Source organism: Nylanderia fulva, unplaced genomic scaffold (genome assembly GCF_048542155.1).
Source record: "Nylanderia fulva isolate GAGA-0341 unplaced genomic scaffold, ASM4854215v1 Scaffold7, whole genome shotgun sequence".
Taxonomy (NCBI): Eukaryota; Metazoa; Arthropoda; class Insecta; order Hymenoptera; family Formicidae; genus Nylanderia; species Nylanderia fulva.
In genome coordinates this window covers 5,592,449-5,611,647 of record NW_028190807.1, presented here as the reverse complement: position 1 = coordinate 5,611,647, position 19,199 = coordinate 5,592,449, and the positions used below count along the sequence as shown (strand labels likewise).

The following is a 19,199-nucleotide window of genomic DNA, read 5'->3' as shown; positions in this document are numbered from 1 at the left end:
TTACATCTCGGAATGGCACTGAATAATGCCATTTTTATTTATCGGAACTGTGTTCGAAAACGCGAACACATCTCTTTCTCTCTGACAATATAAAACGTATGACTTAATTAGTATCTATATCTATGAATTCTCGCATTACGAACTTCTATATACGTAATGTTACAATTTAGCATATTAAGTTCTCGGTCTAATTAATTAGCACGTTTTATTCACCATTTCTCTCTTATTCTAGGAGGCCGACAATTGTCTTCCGGCAAGAGAGCGCGTATATCGTATAAGAAGACACGACGTGACTCTTCGACGATTGGTCGTTATACACGCGACCAAAACACGCGGACGACCGATTGTAAAATGCTATTGAATATGATTTTTCTGCGTTGCGTTGTTGTTTTCAGGCTTATGGCGCGGGCATCATTTTCAAACGTTCGAACGCCGCTTTTTCGAGCGCCTCTCTGTGATCGGGATGAGCCACCTGGATCAACTCATACGCTCGTTGTTGAAGAGTTTTGCCAAACAAGCTGGCGATTCCTTGTTCGGTCACGACGTATCGCGCCACCGCTCTGTTGGTGACTACTCCAGCACCTATTAACAATATATAGCGTAATGAAATAACGATTCGTATATATATATATATATATATATATATATATGCGAACACGTTGGATCAATACAGAAGTAAATTCAAAACTAAATTTGATATTAAATTTGATATGTTTAAATTAAGAAAAACTGAGTGTACACAATTTATAATACATTAAAACAGTATGTATTGTAATTCTTCAAATTATAGATTTCTTGCATATTTTTCAGCATGATGTGTTAAGCATATAGTAACTTTAAAAATTGCAATTACTTAAAGATTTATACTTCAATATTATACTAATTATTGAATTGTGAAATTATAGGATTATTTCGATAGATATCTGTCTATTTACCTAACGTTAAAACTGGCTGTATTTTGCTCTGACCCTTAGCGGTGACCGATTGAAGAGCTATGATCGGCTTTCCTTGTCGATCTTCACTCATTGCAGCGCCTGTTATGAAGTCCAATTGTCCACCGAAACCGGAATACATTCTTGTACCAATGCTATCTGAAGAAATCTGACCGGTGATATCCACTTCGATACACGAGTTGATGGCGGTCATCTTAGGTTGCTTGGCGACTATTCTAGGATCATTGACGTAATCCACAACCAACATCTCTGTTAGAAACAAGAAAAACAAACCATTGAAACTTAAAACTATCGATAATCAACCAAATAATTTCAAACACGTGACAAATGCAGACGCGAACCGACCTATGAATGGATTGTTGTGCATGAAATCGTAAAGCTTCTCCGAGCCTACGCAAAACGAACCGACGATCCGGCCCCGGTGCATCGTCTTTTGATTATTTGTGATACAGCCCTTGTTCACGAGATCCACTACACCGTCGCTGAACATCTCGGAATGGATTCCCAAGTCTTTATGATTTCCCAACAGCGACAGCACGGCGTCAGGAATACTGCCGATTCCAAGTTGCAACGTGGCGCCGTCCACTACTAGATTCTCAGCGATATTCTTGCCGATCTGCTGTTCGGCTTTAGATGGTGGCTTCACCGGGTGAACCGGTAACGGTTCATGATGCTCCACAGCGAAGTCCAGATGACTTTCGTGAATAATAGCATCGCCGAAGGTCCTGGGCATATATTTATTGACTAGCGCTGCGAAAAATTAGTCTTCCTTTAAATCTTGCCTTCATACGACGAAGAATGTAAGTAGTATTCGCGAGATTCTTCCGAGATTTACCTACGATGCGTTTTGAATGGCTCACGGCGGACCGAACGGAGTCTACGCTAGTGCCAAGCGAGCAGTAACCCTTTTCGTCTGGCGGAGACACGTGGATGAGCGAGAGGTCGGGTTTCAGGTAGCCTTCCTTGAAGAGACGCGGGATTTCGTGCAGGAAAATGGGAATGCAATCTGCAGTGCCTGCATTCACCGCAGGCCGTACATTACCGCCAATGAACAAGCTGATAGATCTGAAATGTTCTGAACAGAAACATAAATTTAAGTATTTAAGTAGTACAAGTTTTTCTTGAATTTTCGTTCGATTAATTTAAAATTAATTCTTTTTTAAAAAAATGTAGTTTTTTATTTCATATCCAATTTTATGAAAATTGATATTATATTCGTATTCAATTTTATGAAAATCTTAGGACAATTAAGCTTCTATTGAAACAAAACGAAAAATGCAACTACAAAAAGAAACTAAAGTAGCCTCTTCAAATAGAAACAAAGGGAAGCGGGAAGCGAATCGTATGGCGCAAAAGAACGCGAAGAGCAAAACAACACTTGTTATTGAAATACTTTGAAAGACGGAAGATTACGTCGAGTTTCACCGTAACGTACTTGCGTTTTCTGGTTTAGCAAACGGAGCCGCCCCCTCGAGATGCATATGATACAAACGGACGTTTCTCACATCGCATCGTACCCCATAATCAGTCATCGCCCTCAGCAATTCAACGGGGGTCGCCGCCGCGCCTTGGACATAAACCAGCTGATCTGCAAATAATTAATTGTAAGTGAGAGTTGAAAAAACATCTTTGTACAATATTTACTTCTTGAACTTAAGATTTTAAAAAAATTTTAAATCTACATACTATTGCCTATAGAAGTACGTAGGGATTTTTTATTTTATCAAATTTTGCAGAAACGGTGCACTTTTGAAAAAAAAATTCAATTTTATGCCAAAAAATAAGCAGTAAATTGTTTATAAAATAAAAAGTTTACATCGAATCGAAAAACCCCTACGTACTTCTATAAAGGATGTAATTGTGAAGCTACTGTCAAATTTTCAAACTGATCCATGCAACCGTGTTGAAGTAATGTGTTCGCTAAGATTGAAAAAAGTGGTTTCGAGAAAAACGCGTTTAAAGTTTCACGAGCACTTAAAATGCTTGAAATTTATGTTTACCTTTAATCAGCGATGCCTGCACCATACATTTGGCCATCCAGATTAATACTCGCCTCTTCTTCTTCCTTCCTGGATGATTTTAAAAGCAATCGGGCCTCTTTTGCAGCATTAGTCAGCGATCGCTCCGAATACTTGATGCGGCGCTCGTCCGTTTCGACGCAGAAATTGTAGCAATTCGTCCCAATTTTCATGCCTAAATTTTGCATGAGCCTCATAACACTTGATAGGCCATCATTATATATACCTACAGCGATATATATGGCAGTATCAAGCACATGCTTGCCACTGGAGGTCGATTTCGGAGCCATTGACCAAACTGTCGAATTGAAACTCTCGTTGCTATTTTGAATATAGCCGCCGATGCAACGAGTAAGCAGATCGTCGCTGCTTAATTCTTTATAAATTGGTAAAATTGCTTCAAAAACTGAAGTCGAGAGAGGTGGTTTATGCTTGTAATCGACATTACCAATGGCCTGTGCTTTTTGCCATGAACACCACGAATTTTCTCCGGACGGGCATTTTTCGTGCTGCGGTTTTTCGTCGGTTGATATTTTATGGAATAGCGTCGCATAAATTTCATTCCGCATTTTTTCTACGGAATCATGATTGCGGCGTATAGCTAATCCATAATAAATTGACAACTCGTCGATCAATTTACCTGTCAACTTGCCTTTTCCTCCGAGTCCTTTTGTATTTTTTTTTAAATTGCGAAGGCGAGTACCCATTCGCTTTTGTACGTGGTCGATGCACTCTTTCTTCATAACTGTGAAATCAGCATAAGGCTCTGAATCCATGATACCTTTAAAAGTTTTAGAATCTCCGTCCCCCACGTAATTTGCATATTTTAAATTGTGCAAAGAATTTGAGCGCTGGAACATTTCTATGACGGCGTCCACCTCCATCTTTCCGGCGGAGCCCTCGTGGTTAGCTTGGCATTCGTTTTCATGCGTTTCGATCCATTCCTTGTACTTCTCAGTGTCTTCTTGTTTCTCCCAAAATTCACAAGATTTACAATATTTTGATTTTATAACAACATCAACCACTTTGCCGCTAAGCCATCCAATAAGCGATACGAATCCGAAAAGTGACGAAAAACCCCGCTTTCTCCACGAACCATCACCAGATACAGTAATACCATCTGTATTCTCTTTCTCATCACTTTTTTTCTTCTCTTCCTGAGCTGCAGTTTTCATACTGAGCTGACAAACCGCCTCTGCTCCAATAGCGATTCTTTTAACGACTCTGTCGTAGAATGATTGAAAAATTGGTCGCGGGAGATCCATAAACGCGCAAAATTTCATTATTCCATTTAGTCCTACTCCGAGTAGCCGCATAGCAAGTACAATTCGACGATTAATCTCGTATCCTTTTTCAATAAATGGAGAACTAGGAATATAAATTTTGTCACATTTTTGACACGAAATCACAATTTTAAAACCCAAGCCACGCTTTGCAGATTCGGTGAATGTCACTTCAGATTTGCATTTTTTACAGACAACAGCTTGCGATATAGCGGAGAAAACGGCTAAAAAGTTTAAAATTCGGTATCCAAATCCTTCTTCTACTTCAAATTCTTCAAGATCTATTTCTGATAATTTGCGAGCCGATGTGCCAGCCTTCTCGAGATCCGGCATCTCCAATTCGTAACGGTTCAACGGTCGCCGCTTTGAAATTCTCGGTCTCTTCGAATCGTTAGCACTCCCCATTGAGCCTTTCTTCTCCTTATATATTTTTCTTTTATTACTCATCTTGTTAAGCACTCAGAAACAACTAAATGTATGTATAGAAAACAGAGAAAGCAATGAAAAAATCAAAAATGTGCGTGTGCTTGGCGTCACATTGCCAGCTGTACTGAAATACAAGTTTATTTTGGCAGTAGCGTACCCTGGTGATCTTTTGAGTAACTCAAGCATCTTCTGCACTATAAATAACAGGGCCACTTATTATCCTGAAAGGTAAAACAGGATGACAAAAGCGATGAATCCGAACGCGCCGCGTTAAGGCTCAAGCGGCGCTCCGAGGCGCTGCGGAAAAATCGTTGGTAGAGGCTTTTAAAAAATTTTTTTTACTATAAAACCAAGTGCATGTTATTTTATGATGTTAAAGCATTGTTTAAAGCAAAAAAAAAAAATTGATTTTTTCAAAATCCTAGAGTGGTGTTAAGGGGTAAACTCAAAATAGAAATTGCTCGAGATTAAATTAATATTGAAATTATAAATAGTATCCTTTTGTAATCAATTTGCATACATCAAGTTTAAACGGTTTCCTATTTCAATTGTTTCTAATTTAATAATCTTAATTTTTTTTTAATGCATTTTCTGCTGTGTGGAATATCAATATATATATATATATATATATATAAAATTCTAAAATAAATTGAACATAACATTTGTAATTTCTCGATCCTACTTTAATATTGTTTAATATTGTTAATGTTTAGACAAAAAGATGATTTAAATCGTTAATTTATACTATATAATTTTAATTGTATCCCAATTTAGAAATGGACGATAAATATTTATGCAATAAATCAATTCTCTCCAAAATATTATTATGTTTCTGTGTACTATATTATTGTTGAATATTATTAATACATGTAATCATATGCAACTACAAAAGTCAAGAAGAAAATTTTTTTGCCGCGCTGATAGGAAAAGTTGACACGATTCAGAAACTTTTGTACTTTGTACTTTGTAGTATTTCACAACAACATATTACAGAAAATGACATGCATTGCTTAATGTTTACACTGTTTATCACACATCATATATATATATATATGTTAGTAAATATACGAAAATATCTCGACGATTTCATGCATACTATTTATCTCATTCATTATTTACGATACTAGACTAGGTTTGATTTTCCATCTATATTTCCCACTGTGAAAGATTTCTAAAAATTTTACAGGGGCAATAAGGCCATATTATAAAATGTTAGAGTTATCTATGTGCGAAAAAATACGTCTGTCTTATCAAATCAACTCTAATTAACTAATACAGACGTTCTTACTGCATTTTATCCGAATTCTTATTAAACACAAAAACATAATTTTTGTTTATGTTGCCTATAACATTCTAACTACACACATTGATATATTATGCGTTATTATTATTATTATTATTCGATGCACTTAAAATGTATATTAAATATACAAAATTATTATTACCGTATAATCAAAGTAATCTTCAAAATAGCAATTCTTATATTATTCATATTACAACTGCAATTTTATAATAGTATAATAGTAATAATAGCTGTAATGTTAGCTCTCTTAATTTGCATTATATAACTAAAGATACAGTTAAAAAATATACTATATGCAGTTTTTAGGAAAACATTTTTAAAATACAGAAATTCAAAATCATATAGAAATTATTATAAAAGTGAATTTTTTTATTCTTCCATGTAGAAGATATTTTATCCAATAAAAAATAGTAGGTAATAGAAGATATTTTTATCCAATCTCTTATCAGAAAGTGCTTGTTACACAATATGTTATATATGATGATATTTCTCTATCTATTTATATCGTTCAATATGTTTTATTTATTCATTTACTAACACAGGAATTTATTAAAAATATCATAAAAAATCGTGAGATTGAGAAGATAAAAATTACAATTCCGTGTATAAAAAAAGCGTAGCATATATTTTTATATAAAATACTGCAAATATGTTAACATCACAGGGGGAGAATCGGGAAAATATTTACAACGCGAAAATCTTTCTAATCGAAAATAATTCAGTTTATTGTGTTGGCAAATTTTTAGTTGATGCTATAGTGGCGGACTATATTTAAACACGAGAGCTAGATTCAATATGTGTGTATACATATACATAGATTTGCGTATCGAGGTCAATGTTGGTAGTTGGAATTCGTTCACTATTTTATCATCTCCACAGCTGCCAGCTGTGTGAAATTTTTTTTTTATCAATTCCATTCGAAAAACATAAAATTGATGTTCGACCGAGACGAGAAGGTCATTTGTAAATTTAGTAATGAGAAACAATGGGAAGACAATCGAAAAGATAAGATTTGAAAGCTTATTTAGTTTAACGGGAATCATTATAGAAGAGACATTAAGTCACAAGGACATCTTACATCATTCTACACATCTTATATCACAAGGACGAGACCCAGTGTCGTGAATGAATTATTAAATTGACTCTACACGTGCTTCACATTTATATTATTTGCGTAAACTTATCTTGTAGATTTTTTCCTATATATTAGTGAGATGAATAAAGGGTAAAATTATTGTTTTCAATGCTTTATGATTGTATAAACAAATAATTTTGTACCAAAGTCATGTGTTATTAACAACTAAGGAGTTGCAGCTGCTTAAGTCGTCAGTCGATTATCAGTTTTCTTGACTGGCAAAAAAACAAGTGTTTCATGCCTCTTGTGACGAATAAAGCAGCATAAATTAAATACACACGATGATCGTACGCGTCGAATCAATTTTTATCAAGCTTATCAAATAGCTGTGTAAATACGTAAGTCATAAACTTGTATAACACAACGTTAGCAGAATTCTGTTTCAATTTGTTAATCGATGATAAAAGTATGAAAAAGGAAAAATATATCCAATATAAACCGGTATTTAAATCAGCAGGAATAAATAAAAAAAAAACTCTGCAAAACAATATTTTGTTTTTATGGCTGTTAAATATGGTTGTTAAATTTCTTTATTAAGTTTAAATTAATAATAAACCTATTAAGTTTAAATTATCTTTGAAAGAATTTTAATTTTCCCTAATGACTGATTTTTATCAATTAAAATTCTTAATATTTATGTTTTGGATGGCTAAAAAATGCAGCTCTAAAACCTATTTGTAATATGCTTAGGAAACAATTATTTTAATTAAAATTAAAATTAAAAATTTATTCAATAACATTTTCTAAGCTTTATTTTTTAAGCATATATAAGTATTAGCATTATATGCGATATAATTAATTCATAATGAATACTAATCTAAATGATAAAATATTATTATGCAGTTTGTTATTACTAATTAGAATATATGCAGAATAGTTCGATTGTGAAAAATAATCGCTAGAATAATATCGAGTTCATTTTTTCGGCACGCTTATCTGGAAATAATTCTATAAGAATTCTGTGAGAATTGTACGGCAAAACTAATGCCCTTAATTCAAGACGATTTGACTAAAAGTATATGTTATATTCCTGGCTATAGTACTAGCAATCAATTACCTTGTAAGTGGGCTTTTGACGTGGCGCGAAATTTGGCTGAGTATAAATATATCGATCGACCGAATTGTTTTGCGAAGAGGTAATAAACAACAATATTTTGCATTAAACTTCCACACAAATTCATTCGATCATATATCGATCTATCTTAAGATTTAAATATTTATATGCTATGATAAGATTTAAACTATTTGTTTTTTTTTAATAAAAATATAGAATTAATTATAAAATATGTATTATGTCTGTGTAATTTTATATGCATACTTGCTCCTAGTCAAAATTTTATTCTACATAGATGTAAAATGTTTGCTTGAGATATGTATGTAAATTTCCGAATCAAATCAAAGAAGAAACTTGCACAAATATTTATAAAAATTAGATATATGTAAAAAGAAACTTCGCAACGTACACCTCGTCGCTTATACGTAGCTCATATTCAATCGCGGGCGATAAATAGCTTGGTTAAAAGGGAGTGAAATTTAATAGAATTCACTCTTGCAAATAGTCAATGAAGTGCGTATCTGCATAACTGCTCTAGTAGTAATTTACATTATCCGCCTCAGAGTTAGAGGCTGTATTTCACTATAAAATATTTATGGAGAAAAACAAATATATGATAAACCATATTATTGTTTACCATATGGTTCAACTGTTGTGTAAAAAAAGTAAATCCTATTGAAGTAATATAAGGTGAAATATAAGTGAAATATATAATATTTTTAGGATAGTAGAAATACTAAATAATGATAAATATTTTTTAACGTCAAAAAAATCAATTTTTAAACAATTCCTAAATTGATTTTCCAGAAATTTCCCAAGCTCTTAAAGAAATGATAATGCACATCCGTGACGTTCAAACCACACGTCATCAAGGCCCACAATCAAGATTTAGTTACGTCAACAATGTGCGCTTGTATAATACAAGCCTCTGATTCAGCGATTTGCTATCTTCTATTTCAAGTCATAGTCTCACCTATGATACTGACAGGAAAATAAAGGTGGAATAATATTAAATCAATCGGTGCATTCGACCATAAAAATAAATTCGATAAATCCACGAAATATCGCGCTGCTCTATTTCGGCAAAAGACGAAAGAGCGAGAGAGAGAGAGAGAGAGAGCGAAAGAGACTGTCATCGATTACCTGAGTCAAGTTCCGCTTGCTCGATAGCTTCGTCGGCGGTCTTCAGCCAGCAGGGCTCCTTGCCGGGGATCGGCATGGACGGTTCGTTCACGTACGTGAAGTAGGTGTTCCTCGAGGCGCGCTGGAAGCAGGGCCGCGACGCGGACGTCGCCGTCGCGAGCGCCCGGGTTAGGCTGGTGATTCTCTTAAGGGCCGCCATCGCTTCTTTTCTCTTCGACCGACGTCGTCCAGCGGTTAATTGTCACCCTGCCGCTCTCGACCGACTGACGAGATTCTTTCGCGCCGAGAAGGAGTCGTCCTGTCCGCGGGAAACGTGGCCGACCACTACCGCCACTGCCCCACCGCTCTCGGCCGCGCGCGCCTGTCACAAGAACTGTCAGTGGCGGAGCCGCCTGAACGTAGCGTCGTACCGCGTGACTCGCGCCTGACTTCTCGCGACAGCCGCGCCACTGTGGATTAGTAAGGTTAGTTCCTGCATCTCCTGCAATATATATCCAAATTTTCATCTATTTTCAGTCAAAATTAATAAAAATATACATTTTTATATCATATATATAAATATTGCATATAAGAAATATTTTTATGTTGTAAGAAATGTCATAAGAAATATTTTTAGAAATTAAGATATAGATTTTTATTACATTCGAGAAAATAATTTATTACATTCGAGAAATACATACTTGTATGTAAATAAGTGTCGATAGAATAATTTTCTCACCGAAATAATTTTATCAGAATCCGGCAATTAGACTATATCTATCTATATAATCGAAAAAGCTGCCATCTTTCATCACTCGATGTCGAGAAGTATCGAAAAATCGCGGACATTATTTCGAATTTTATGAATAATTTTATCAAAACTTGTCTTAATTTCACGTGACTTTATTTACAGGTCGAAAATAGCTCCTAATCACCTCGAGCTTCGTTCAAAACGAACGTTCAACGACTCACGTAGTCCAAGCCACGTGATTGCACGTGCCTTTCGTCTTCCATCCTTCTCTCCCTCTTCCAAAGCGCGCATCGCGTTACGATAATTCCGCAATTTACTCGAAAAAAAACGATTTATCCGAAGACGCGAGTCTTCATATCGTCGAAGGACAAAAATTCTTTCTCTCTCGTCTTGCGTTGTTAAATATTTCCCATTTCGCGTCTATAATATTTTCCGATCATCCCTTCTCTTCATCTTCTCTCCTTCTCTCTCCCTCCTGTCGCGACGCAGAGTCAGTAGTTTCCTCCGCTGTTCGTCGGAGTGACAGTAGCGGATAAGGTGCGAGTGTGAGATTACCGAGTCGGAATATCAGGTATCCGAGATGTATTCCAAGAGCATTAGCAATCACCAGGCGAACAAGGAACACGTGCTCGCCGTGTCCCGGGACTTCATCGCGCAGCCTCGTCTCAGTAAGTAGATAAATCCGTTGACGACGAAAACGAGGGAAGAATATCGTGACTCGAGAACTCGGGACTCAATTGGGCGTAGCATCTGATCGATCCTCCTGACCGCATCAGCTGATCCCCGAAATTCACCTGCGATTCCTCGAATTGTTCAGCGAGGGATCCCGGACGACGATCCAGTCGTCCCGGTTTTCTCGCGGATTTTCCCGGGGAACGAGAACCTCTTTCCCGAGAACGTCCCCGGATATTTGTCACTCTCGAGATCTCGTCATGTGACTGCAGACGACGATTTGCGTTCGCGCGAATGCTTTTTGTACAAACGCGTATTTTTGCTTTTACATGCTTTTAGGAAATGTCGAGATAGCTTCTCGATTAATATTGAGAATTATAGAAATTACCGAGATGTTTTTTTAATCCGATTATTTCAATATTTCATGATATTTTCGCCTACGGGCGTAACTTGTGTCGTCGGTATCTGGGATATTATGACATAATATAGTGCAAAAGAGGTATAAACGATGAACAATATGAATGTTACATAATTTACCTAAAGTTTTAATCATTATTTAATTGATAATGCAAGTTCTTTAAGAAGTCATGAATGTAGATCAAAATTCTTACAAATTTATTTTGTTAAGAAATGTGAAACAAAATTTATTCTGTTTACATAAATGTTAAATATAAAAAAAAATATATATATATATATATGTATTTTATGGATTATTTATTGTATTTAAGTATTGCACATATATCAATTTTCCTTTCTTTTTTATACATATTTTACATATTTATATAAAAGACATTTGTAAAGTACAAAAATATAATCTTATATATTTAAAGATATTATCAACTTTAAAAAGTCAATTAATACATATAATTCTCTATCTTTTCACATGTTCCTATTTTTCTATTTAAAATATAATTACAATTTTACCTTAGAATATAATCATAATTTTATCTTACTTGAAAAAGAATAAACATATTGATATAATAGAAAACATCAAGTTCAATAATTAATTTTCTATTATTTGCTTCTTCTAGCTTACAAGACAGTGTCTGGAGTAAATGGTCCCTTGGTCATATTGGATGAAGTAAAATTTCCAAAGTATGCTGAAATCGTACAACTAAAACTTGCCGATGGTTCTCTACGTTCTGGACAAGTATTGGAGGTCTCTGGCTCCAAAGCTGTGGTTCAAGTCTTTGAGGGCACATCTGGCATCGATGCAAAAAACACTCACTGCGAATTCACTGGTGACATCCTGCGGACACCAGTGTCTGAGGACATGTTGGGCCGTGTATTCAATGGATCAGGAAAACCAATTGACAAGGGACCGCCAATCTTGGCGGAAGATTATTTGGATATTCAGGGACAGCCTATTAATCCATGGTCTCGTATTTATCCAGAGGAAATGATTCAAACTGGAATATCAGCCATTGATGTGATGAATTCTATTGCTCGCGGTCAGAAAATTCCCATCTTCTCTGCCGCTGGTTTGCCGCATAATGAGGTATTATTTAAATTACGTGTATAATTTTACTCTGTATAATAAAAGTGTTTTTTTTTTTTTTTTTTTTTTTTTTTTTTAGATATTTTTAATCTAAATTTTATTTTTATTTTCTGACAGATCGCCGCGCAAATCTGCCGTCAAGCAGGACTCGTAAAGTTGCCAGGTAAATCCGTCCTCGACTCACACGAGGACAACTTCGCCATTGTATTTGCGGCCATGGGTGTCAACATGGAGACTGCACGTTTCTTCAAGCAGGACTTTGAAGAAAATGGTTCTATGGAGAATGTATGCTTGTTCTTGAATCTGGCCAACGATCCAACTATTGAAAGAATTATCACGCCACGTCTCGCTCTGACGGCTGCCGAATTCTTGGCGTATCAATGCGAAAAACACGTGCTGGTCATCCTCACGGACATGTCCTCCTATGCTGAGGCATTGCGCGAAGTCTCGGCCGCTCGCGAGGAAGTACCGGGTAGACGTGGTTTCCCCGGTTACATGTACACCGATCTGGCCACCATCTACGAGCGAGCCGGTCGTGTAGAGGGTCGCAACGGCTCCATCACGCAGATTCCGATTCTTACTATGCCCAACGATGATATCACTCATCCGATTCCCGATCTCACTGGCTACATCACCGAGGGTCAGATCTACGTAGATCGTCAGCTGCACAACAGACAAATCTATCCGCCTGTGAACGTGTTACCGTCCTTGTCGCGTCTCATGAAGTCCGCCATCGGCGAGGGCATGACGCGAAAGGATCACTCTGATGTGTCTAATCAATTGGTGAGTTATTATATTAAATTAGAAAAAAAAAATAATTTATTATTAAATTGCGAAATCGAATTATTATATATACTTTTTTATATATCTCATCTTTTTTCTATAATTATTTTTTATAGATATTTTATATAAATATATCTTTCTAGTACGCTTGCTACGCCATTGGAAAAGATGTACAGGCAATGAAAGCCGTTGTGGGAGAGGAGGCATTGACGCCGGATGATCTACTGTACTTGGAATTCCTGTCAAAATTCGAGAAGAACTTTATTTCACAGGGTAGCTACGAAAACCGCACCGTCTTTGAATCATTAGATATCGGCTGGCAACTGCTGCGTATCTTCCCCAAGGAGATGCTCAAGCGAATTCCAGCCAGCACCCTTGCGGAATTCTATCCGAGGGATTCCCGTCACTAATCACCTTTTTATTTATGTGTCTCGCCTTACGCGTAAGCTTGTTTCAATTATTATTAAATGTCAAAAATCGTGCGTATAATGATATATCTTTTTATTGACATTAATTGGAAAAATATATATCTCTATTCTCGCGTATTTGCGAGAATAAGATTGACAAAAAGATTGACATGACGTGACAACAAAATAGTTTAGCGACGTGTCGAAGGGAAGGAAAAAAGAATGGAAGAGTATATCTTATTTACGCTCTATAAATATTAACGTTACAAGCTTACAAGGATCGTACACGTTTTTTGATGTTGTGCAATGAGAGTGTAAAGTAAATAACAGTGATACTGATATGTAAAGTAAATTAAAAATTATAACAGATTTATTATGGAATCTTGCGTGTGCAAATGTGCAAGTTGCAGATTCAAAACTACGCATGTTATTTATCATGAAAATAATAAATTGTGAATATATATTGTTTCAACATTTGACGCATATATCTCTCGTGCTTTAGAGCAACAGTGCTCACTCACACCAAGCGACCATTGTAAAGTGTAATATATCATTCAGTATTATACATAGACAAAAAACATAGAGAAGTACATCTATAATCACACTGTATTTTTGCGTTCCCTACATTCCATTGTGAAATTCACATATATAAGATTCTTAATATGTTTAATTGAAATGAGAGAAACGTTTAACATAATATGTACAGTTATTTCTAGAGAATATTTTGAGCCAACCATTATATCATGTATTGTCTTGCGAGAGACAAAATGTACATGTTAGAAATAGAAAATTAAAGAAGAATTGTTGTTTGAAGCACTTTGTTTGTCTAAATGGTGCTATTTAATCCATCACCATGATGCAATTATTATTCTGCTTCACTAATTGTATCTCAATATATTAACGTATGATTAACAATTTCATAGTTTTTTTTTTTGTAATTAAATGTTTTAAGTTCACACATTCTGATAAGCAAAGATTTTCATTTAATAATATGTCATTTCTCTATTTATATTTTTAATATAAATAGAGAATATATATTAAATTTATGTATATATAAATATATATTTATATGTTTAATATATATTAAATTTATATATATAAATTATATACATTAAATATGTATATTTAATATATATTTAATATTGAAAAAAAGAGAATTTTATTAAATGTGATTTGAATTTGGCGCCTAAACCATATTCACTGTGTTCAAAAAACACAACGTTGTGTTGCATCTAGCATCGTTTTATAGTTTGTGATCATTTAATTTTTTTAGTCGAGGTTGGTTTTGTTAGCGGTTCGCGCCATTTTCGTATTCGGCAATAATTACGAGATATTTCGTTGATTTTCCAATAAAATGAATAATTGAAAGTGAAATGGTAATAATTATAAAATATTTCCATTTTGTTTGTAAATGTACTCTCTTGAAAAATGATGTATCTCAACGTATGGAGTATCATAGAATTATGTCATTCACGTTGCGTGTGTTTACATTGTGTTTATTGATAAAACGAACTTCAGTTTACTTGACAAAATAGATTGAAGTATCCATTTGTCTTACGAAAAATTAAAAATATAATAATGTGTGTACCTTTGCGTATTTTAAGATTCGGTCACTGGCTCCTAGTCAACGAGGGAAACGTCCTTTACTCTTGGATATACCGGACGATATAGCAGCATTAACTCTGTCTCGATCTGAAAATTGTCCACCAGAATCAAAAAGAAGGACTTCCAAAAAAAATGTCAAAAATATACAAATATCGGAACGCAAAGCTATTCTTCTTTCTGATGATGGCATCCACACAATGCAAAAAATAGTATCCGAACATGTAAGTTTATTTGTAAAAGATTTTATTTATTAAACTTTTTGCTATATATAAATATGATATATAAGTGATATTAAACAGGAAGAAAGAGTGAGAAAACTTCTTAGCAAACCATTTAAAATACCAGTACCTGGTTATCAATTATCTGGACGAGTTCTTGGGTTACGTTTAGCAGGACCACGTAGACCATTACACGATCCTAATGATGCCAATGCATTAATCGTTTATTCACCGCCAGAATTATCCGAACATGAAAGACTGAAAATTGACCCGTATGTACATATGTATATTTCTAAATATAGCATATTTTTTAATGTTTTGATCCAATCTATCATAATATGTATAGTTTTTAAGATAGTTATAATTATATTTGTATAATTTTTGCAGATGCAAACAACTTGTACATGTAGTTGTGGATCCTTTATTGTGTAATGTATTAAGGCCGCATCAACGTGAAGGCGTGAAATTTATGTATGAATGTGTAACGGGTAAACGAATAGAAGATGCATATGGTTGTATTATGGCAGATGAAATGGGTCTTGGCAAGACATTGCAGTGCATAACACTATTATGGACATTATTGAAGCAGGGTGAGATATCTGTAAAATTATTTTTTTTTTAAATTTAGACTAGAAAAAATGCAAATATAATTTCAAAATGTTTATACAGGACCAGAAGCTAAACCATTAATAGACAAAGCAATTATCGTCGCACCCAGCTCTTTGGTAAAGAATTGGTATAATGAAATTAATAAATGGTTGAATAATATGGTGAACACCCTTGCTATTGATGGAGGCAAGAAAGCAGATATTGACACACAACTCCTCAGGTTTATGAAAACTTACGGCGGTAGATGTGTAACTCCTATTCTCATTATAAGTTATGAAACATTTCGCTTACACTCACATGTATTACATCAAGATGAAGTAGGCCTTTTACTATGCGATGAAGGTCATCGTTTAAAGAATTCCGAAAATCAAACATATCAATCTCTGATGGGTTTGAAGGCTAAGAGAAGAGTGTTGCTCAGTGGAACGCCTATACAAAATGATCTTCTAGAATACTTTTCTCTCGTACACTTTGTGAATCAAGGATTACTGGGAACTGCACAGGTAAATGGAAGAATGTATATTAATATAAAGGATGATATAATTTTCTAAATTATTCTAACTTTATGTTTTTAGGAATTCCGGAGAAAGTTCGAAACGCCCATATTACGTGGTCAAGACGCAGATGCAACAGACGAACAACGTAAACTCGCCCAGGAACGATTGGCCGATTTAGTATCAAACGTTAATAAATGTCTTATTAGACGTACGGCCGCTTTACTTTCGAAATATCTGCCACTGAAACACGAACTCGTGGTATGCATAAAAATGGGAGAACTGCAAACGCGTCTCTACAAGAATTTCATACAAAGTGATAGTATAAAAAGGTCTATGGAAGGTATGTTTTTAAATTAAATTTTAAATTAAATCAAAATTAAATTACATTTTAAGAGAAAGAAAAAGTAACATCTCAATATGTAGACTCACATAATATATAATAAAGTATATATTTTATATCCTTAAATATTTTATACAGACAGTGACAATCCAAAGAATGGAGGCCGTTTATCCGCTTTGGCTGCCATAACTCTTTTAAAAAAACTGTGCAATCATCCTGACTTAATATATGATAAAATAATGGAAAAGGCTGAGGGATTTGAGAAAGCTGCACAATTGTTGCCGCCGCATTACTCCACAAAGTAATATTAAATTTTACTTTAAGAACTAAATGGAAATTTATCATTTGATGACAGAATCTTTGTTACAGGCAGCTGCTACCAGAATTATCCGGCAAATTGATGGTTCTGGATTGTTTGTTGGCATCCATTAAAACCACAACAAATGACAAAATAGTACTAGTTTCTAACTATACACAGACCCTCGATTTATTCGAGAAACTGTGCCATAAACGTGGCTACAATTACGTAAGACTCGATGGTACGATGAGTATCAAGAAGAGAGCAAAAGTGGTCGATAATTTTAATAGCGAGAGCAGTAACGATTTCATCTTCATGCTCAGTTCGAAAGCCGGTGGCTGCGGCCTGAATCTCATTGGTGCGAATCGTCTCGTCATGTTCGATCCGGATTGGAATCCCGCAAATGACGACCAAGCGATGGCCCGAGTTTGGAGAGATGGCCAAAAGAAGCCGTGCTTCGTCTATCGTTTTCTTTCTGTCAGTAGACTATACTTATATCTCTAATAAATTTTTTTTTTTAATTTATATTTTAAATCATGTCTTCAAATTATTTTTTTCTAATTTTATATAAATTTGTTTTCTCTCAGACGGGGACGATAGAAGAAAAGATATTTCAAAGACAAGCTCATAAAAAAGCATTGAGTTCCACGGTGGTTGATCAAGAGGATGATGTAGCGAGGCATTTTACTATAAACGATCTTCGCGATTTATTCAAAATAGAAGAAAATACTGTTTCAGACACGCACGATAAGTAAGTGTGATAGGATTGTTTTTAATATTTAGAATGATTGGTGGAACAAGAGTAATATTTTATTATTCGTATTATTTATTTAGATTCAAATGCAGACGCTGCGTTAATAGAATCGAGGTGAAAGGTCCACCGGAGCAATCCGATTGCAATTCCGATTTATCCGAATGGCGACACTCGTATAATCCGCGGAATTTACCGGATATACCGTTACGTCAATGCTGGGCTAGCGGTATTTCATTCGTTTTTCATCATCGTTCACATGAACATGTAAAGTGATTCTGATTAATAATTAATTGATTAATATTTTGTTTCAAAGTTATTTTGCAACAGTATTTTGATAAATTTGCAATATTTTTTCACTAAAGCCATTAACACGAAGGTGCCAAATATAATAACTGCAGAAAATTATTTTATGAAATTTGTGTACCAAATTTATTTACAATAATTTTTTTCTAAAAGTAAAAATATAAGAGCTTGAACTTTCAAATGCATATGGAAATAAAATATTTTTATTTATATATATAATTATTTAATCAACTATGCGAAAGACTGTTGCAAAATATTTTTGCTTCAAGAAGCAATTACAAATCTAATGTGATAAATTATAAATGTGCCTCAACTTGTTTAGAAATGAAGGTAAATTAGATACATATGAAACGCATAGTTATTAATAATTATTTTTAATATCTTCAGGTATGTGTACATAGATGCTAAAGTAATACAATACCTAGGATGTTAAAAAAAATTAATAGAGAAATATTGAATTTATAAGAACATAAAAAAAAAACTGATATATTTATTAGATCATCAGAATCACAAATTTCCCGATAACTGATCGTTTCCTCTTATCAGTTCTACAGTTCGATAAAACTGTTTTTTTACACGCACACACATGTGCGTTTATCTAATCAAGGAGAAAACAAATTTATCATCACACAAGACACGCTTGTTAATCATTTTAATAATAAGTAAGAAAGGAAAATATCAAAATTTTTATTTAAATAATATTGAGCGTCCGTAGGATATTTTTTCCAGAAGGGGGCATAATAATGTTTTTTCATCTCTTATCTGTTGTTCTTATTTTTTTATATTTAATACGCAAATAAATTCCAGTATTTATTCAAAAGGAGAGCAATTGCCCCCCGGACGCTCACGTAATGTCATATACAAAATCAATAAGTATTTGAAAATATTTGACAGCGAGCGCCGTATATTACATATACAAGTTTATACATAATTTATCAAAACTTTCCGAGAAGGCATCCCTACATTTCAAGCCGAGCCCGACGTTTTCAACTCGGTTAGTAGTCGACGCATCGCATCTCTCTCTTGTAGAAGTTCCCGCGCTAATAGGCTACTATAGCGAATATATATTCAGGAATCTCTTGGCGCGACGCGCCAAGAAATCGCGCACGAAGAAAGAGAGAGAGAGAGAGAGAGAGAGGTGGGAGATGACAGGTGACAGGTGAACGGGAC

The 19,199-nt window shown here is 34.6% G+C and overlaps 4 protein-coding genes across 4 annotated transcripts; 2 read left to right on the top strand and 2 right to left on the bottom strand.

Moving 5' to 3' along the window:
• Positions 1–9,721, bottom strand: LOC114940890 (succinyl-CoA:acetate/propanoyl-CoA:succinate CoA transferase). Its single transcript, XM_029315665.2, has 6 exons — positions 9,316–9,721; positions 2,389–2,541; positions 1,789–2,028; positions 1,299–1,703; positions 936–1,202; positions 1–582 (listed from the first exon to the last, which is right to left on the bottom strand). The coding sequence occupies exons 1-6, from the start codon at positions 9,512–9,514 to the stop codon at positions 398–400; spliced, it is 1,449 nt and encodes a 482-aa protein (XP_029171498.1). The 5' UTR covers positions 9,515–9,721; the 3' UTR covers positions 1–397.
• Positions 2,715–5,007, bottom strand: LOC146720417 (uncharacterized). Its single transcript, XM_085488581.1, has one exon. The coding sequence runs from the start codon at positions 4,699–4,701 to the stop codon at positions 2,956–2,958; it is 1,746 nt and encodes a 581-aa protein (XP_085344707.1). The 5' UTR covers positions 4,702–5,007; the 3' UTR covers positions 2,715–2,955.
• On the top strand, positions 9,700–14,218 carry Vha55 (V-type proton ATPase subunit Vha55). The gene is made up of 5 exons (XM_029315664.2): positions 9,700–9,779; positions 10,208–10,713; positions 11,749–12,215; positions 12,333–12,998; positions 13,142–14,218. The coding sequence occupies exons 2-5, from the start codon at positions 10,626–10,628 to the stop codon at positions 13,406–13,408; spliced, it is 1,488 nt and encodes a 495-aa protein (XP_029171497.1). The 5' UTR covers positions 9,700–9,779; positions 10,208–10,625; the 3' UTR covers positions 13,409–14,218.
• Positions 14,219–14,575: 357 nt separating this feature from the next.
• On the top strand, positions 14,576–18,522 carry okr (DNA repair and recombination protein RAD54-like okr). The gene is made up of 10 exons (XM_029315639.2): positions 14,576–14,781; positions 15,010–15,231; positions 15,310–15,500; positions 15,616–15,818; positions 15,898–16,340; positions 16,413–16,674; positions 16,813–16,975; positions 17,044–17,449; positions 17,560–17,723; positions 17,807–18,522. Exons 1-10 carry the CDS (start codon positions 14,779–14,781, stop codon positions 17,997–17,999), a joined length of 2,250 nt encoding a protein of 749 aa, XP_029171472.2. The 5' UTR covers positions 14,576–14,778; the 3' UTR covers positions 18,000–18,522.
• The last annotated feature ends 677 nt before the right edge of the window (positions 18,523–19,199 follow it).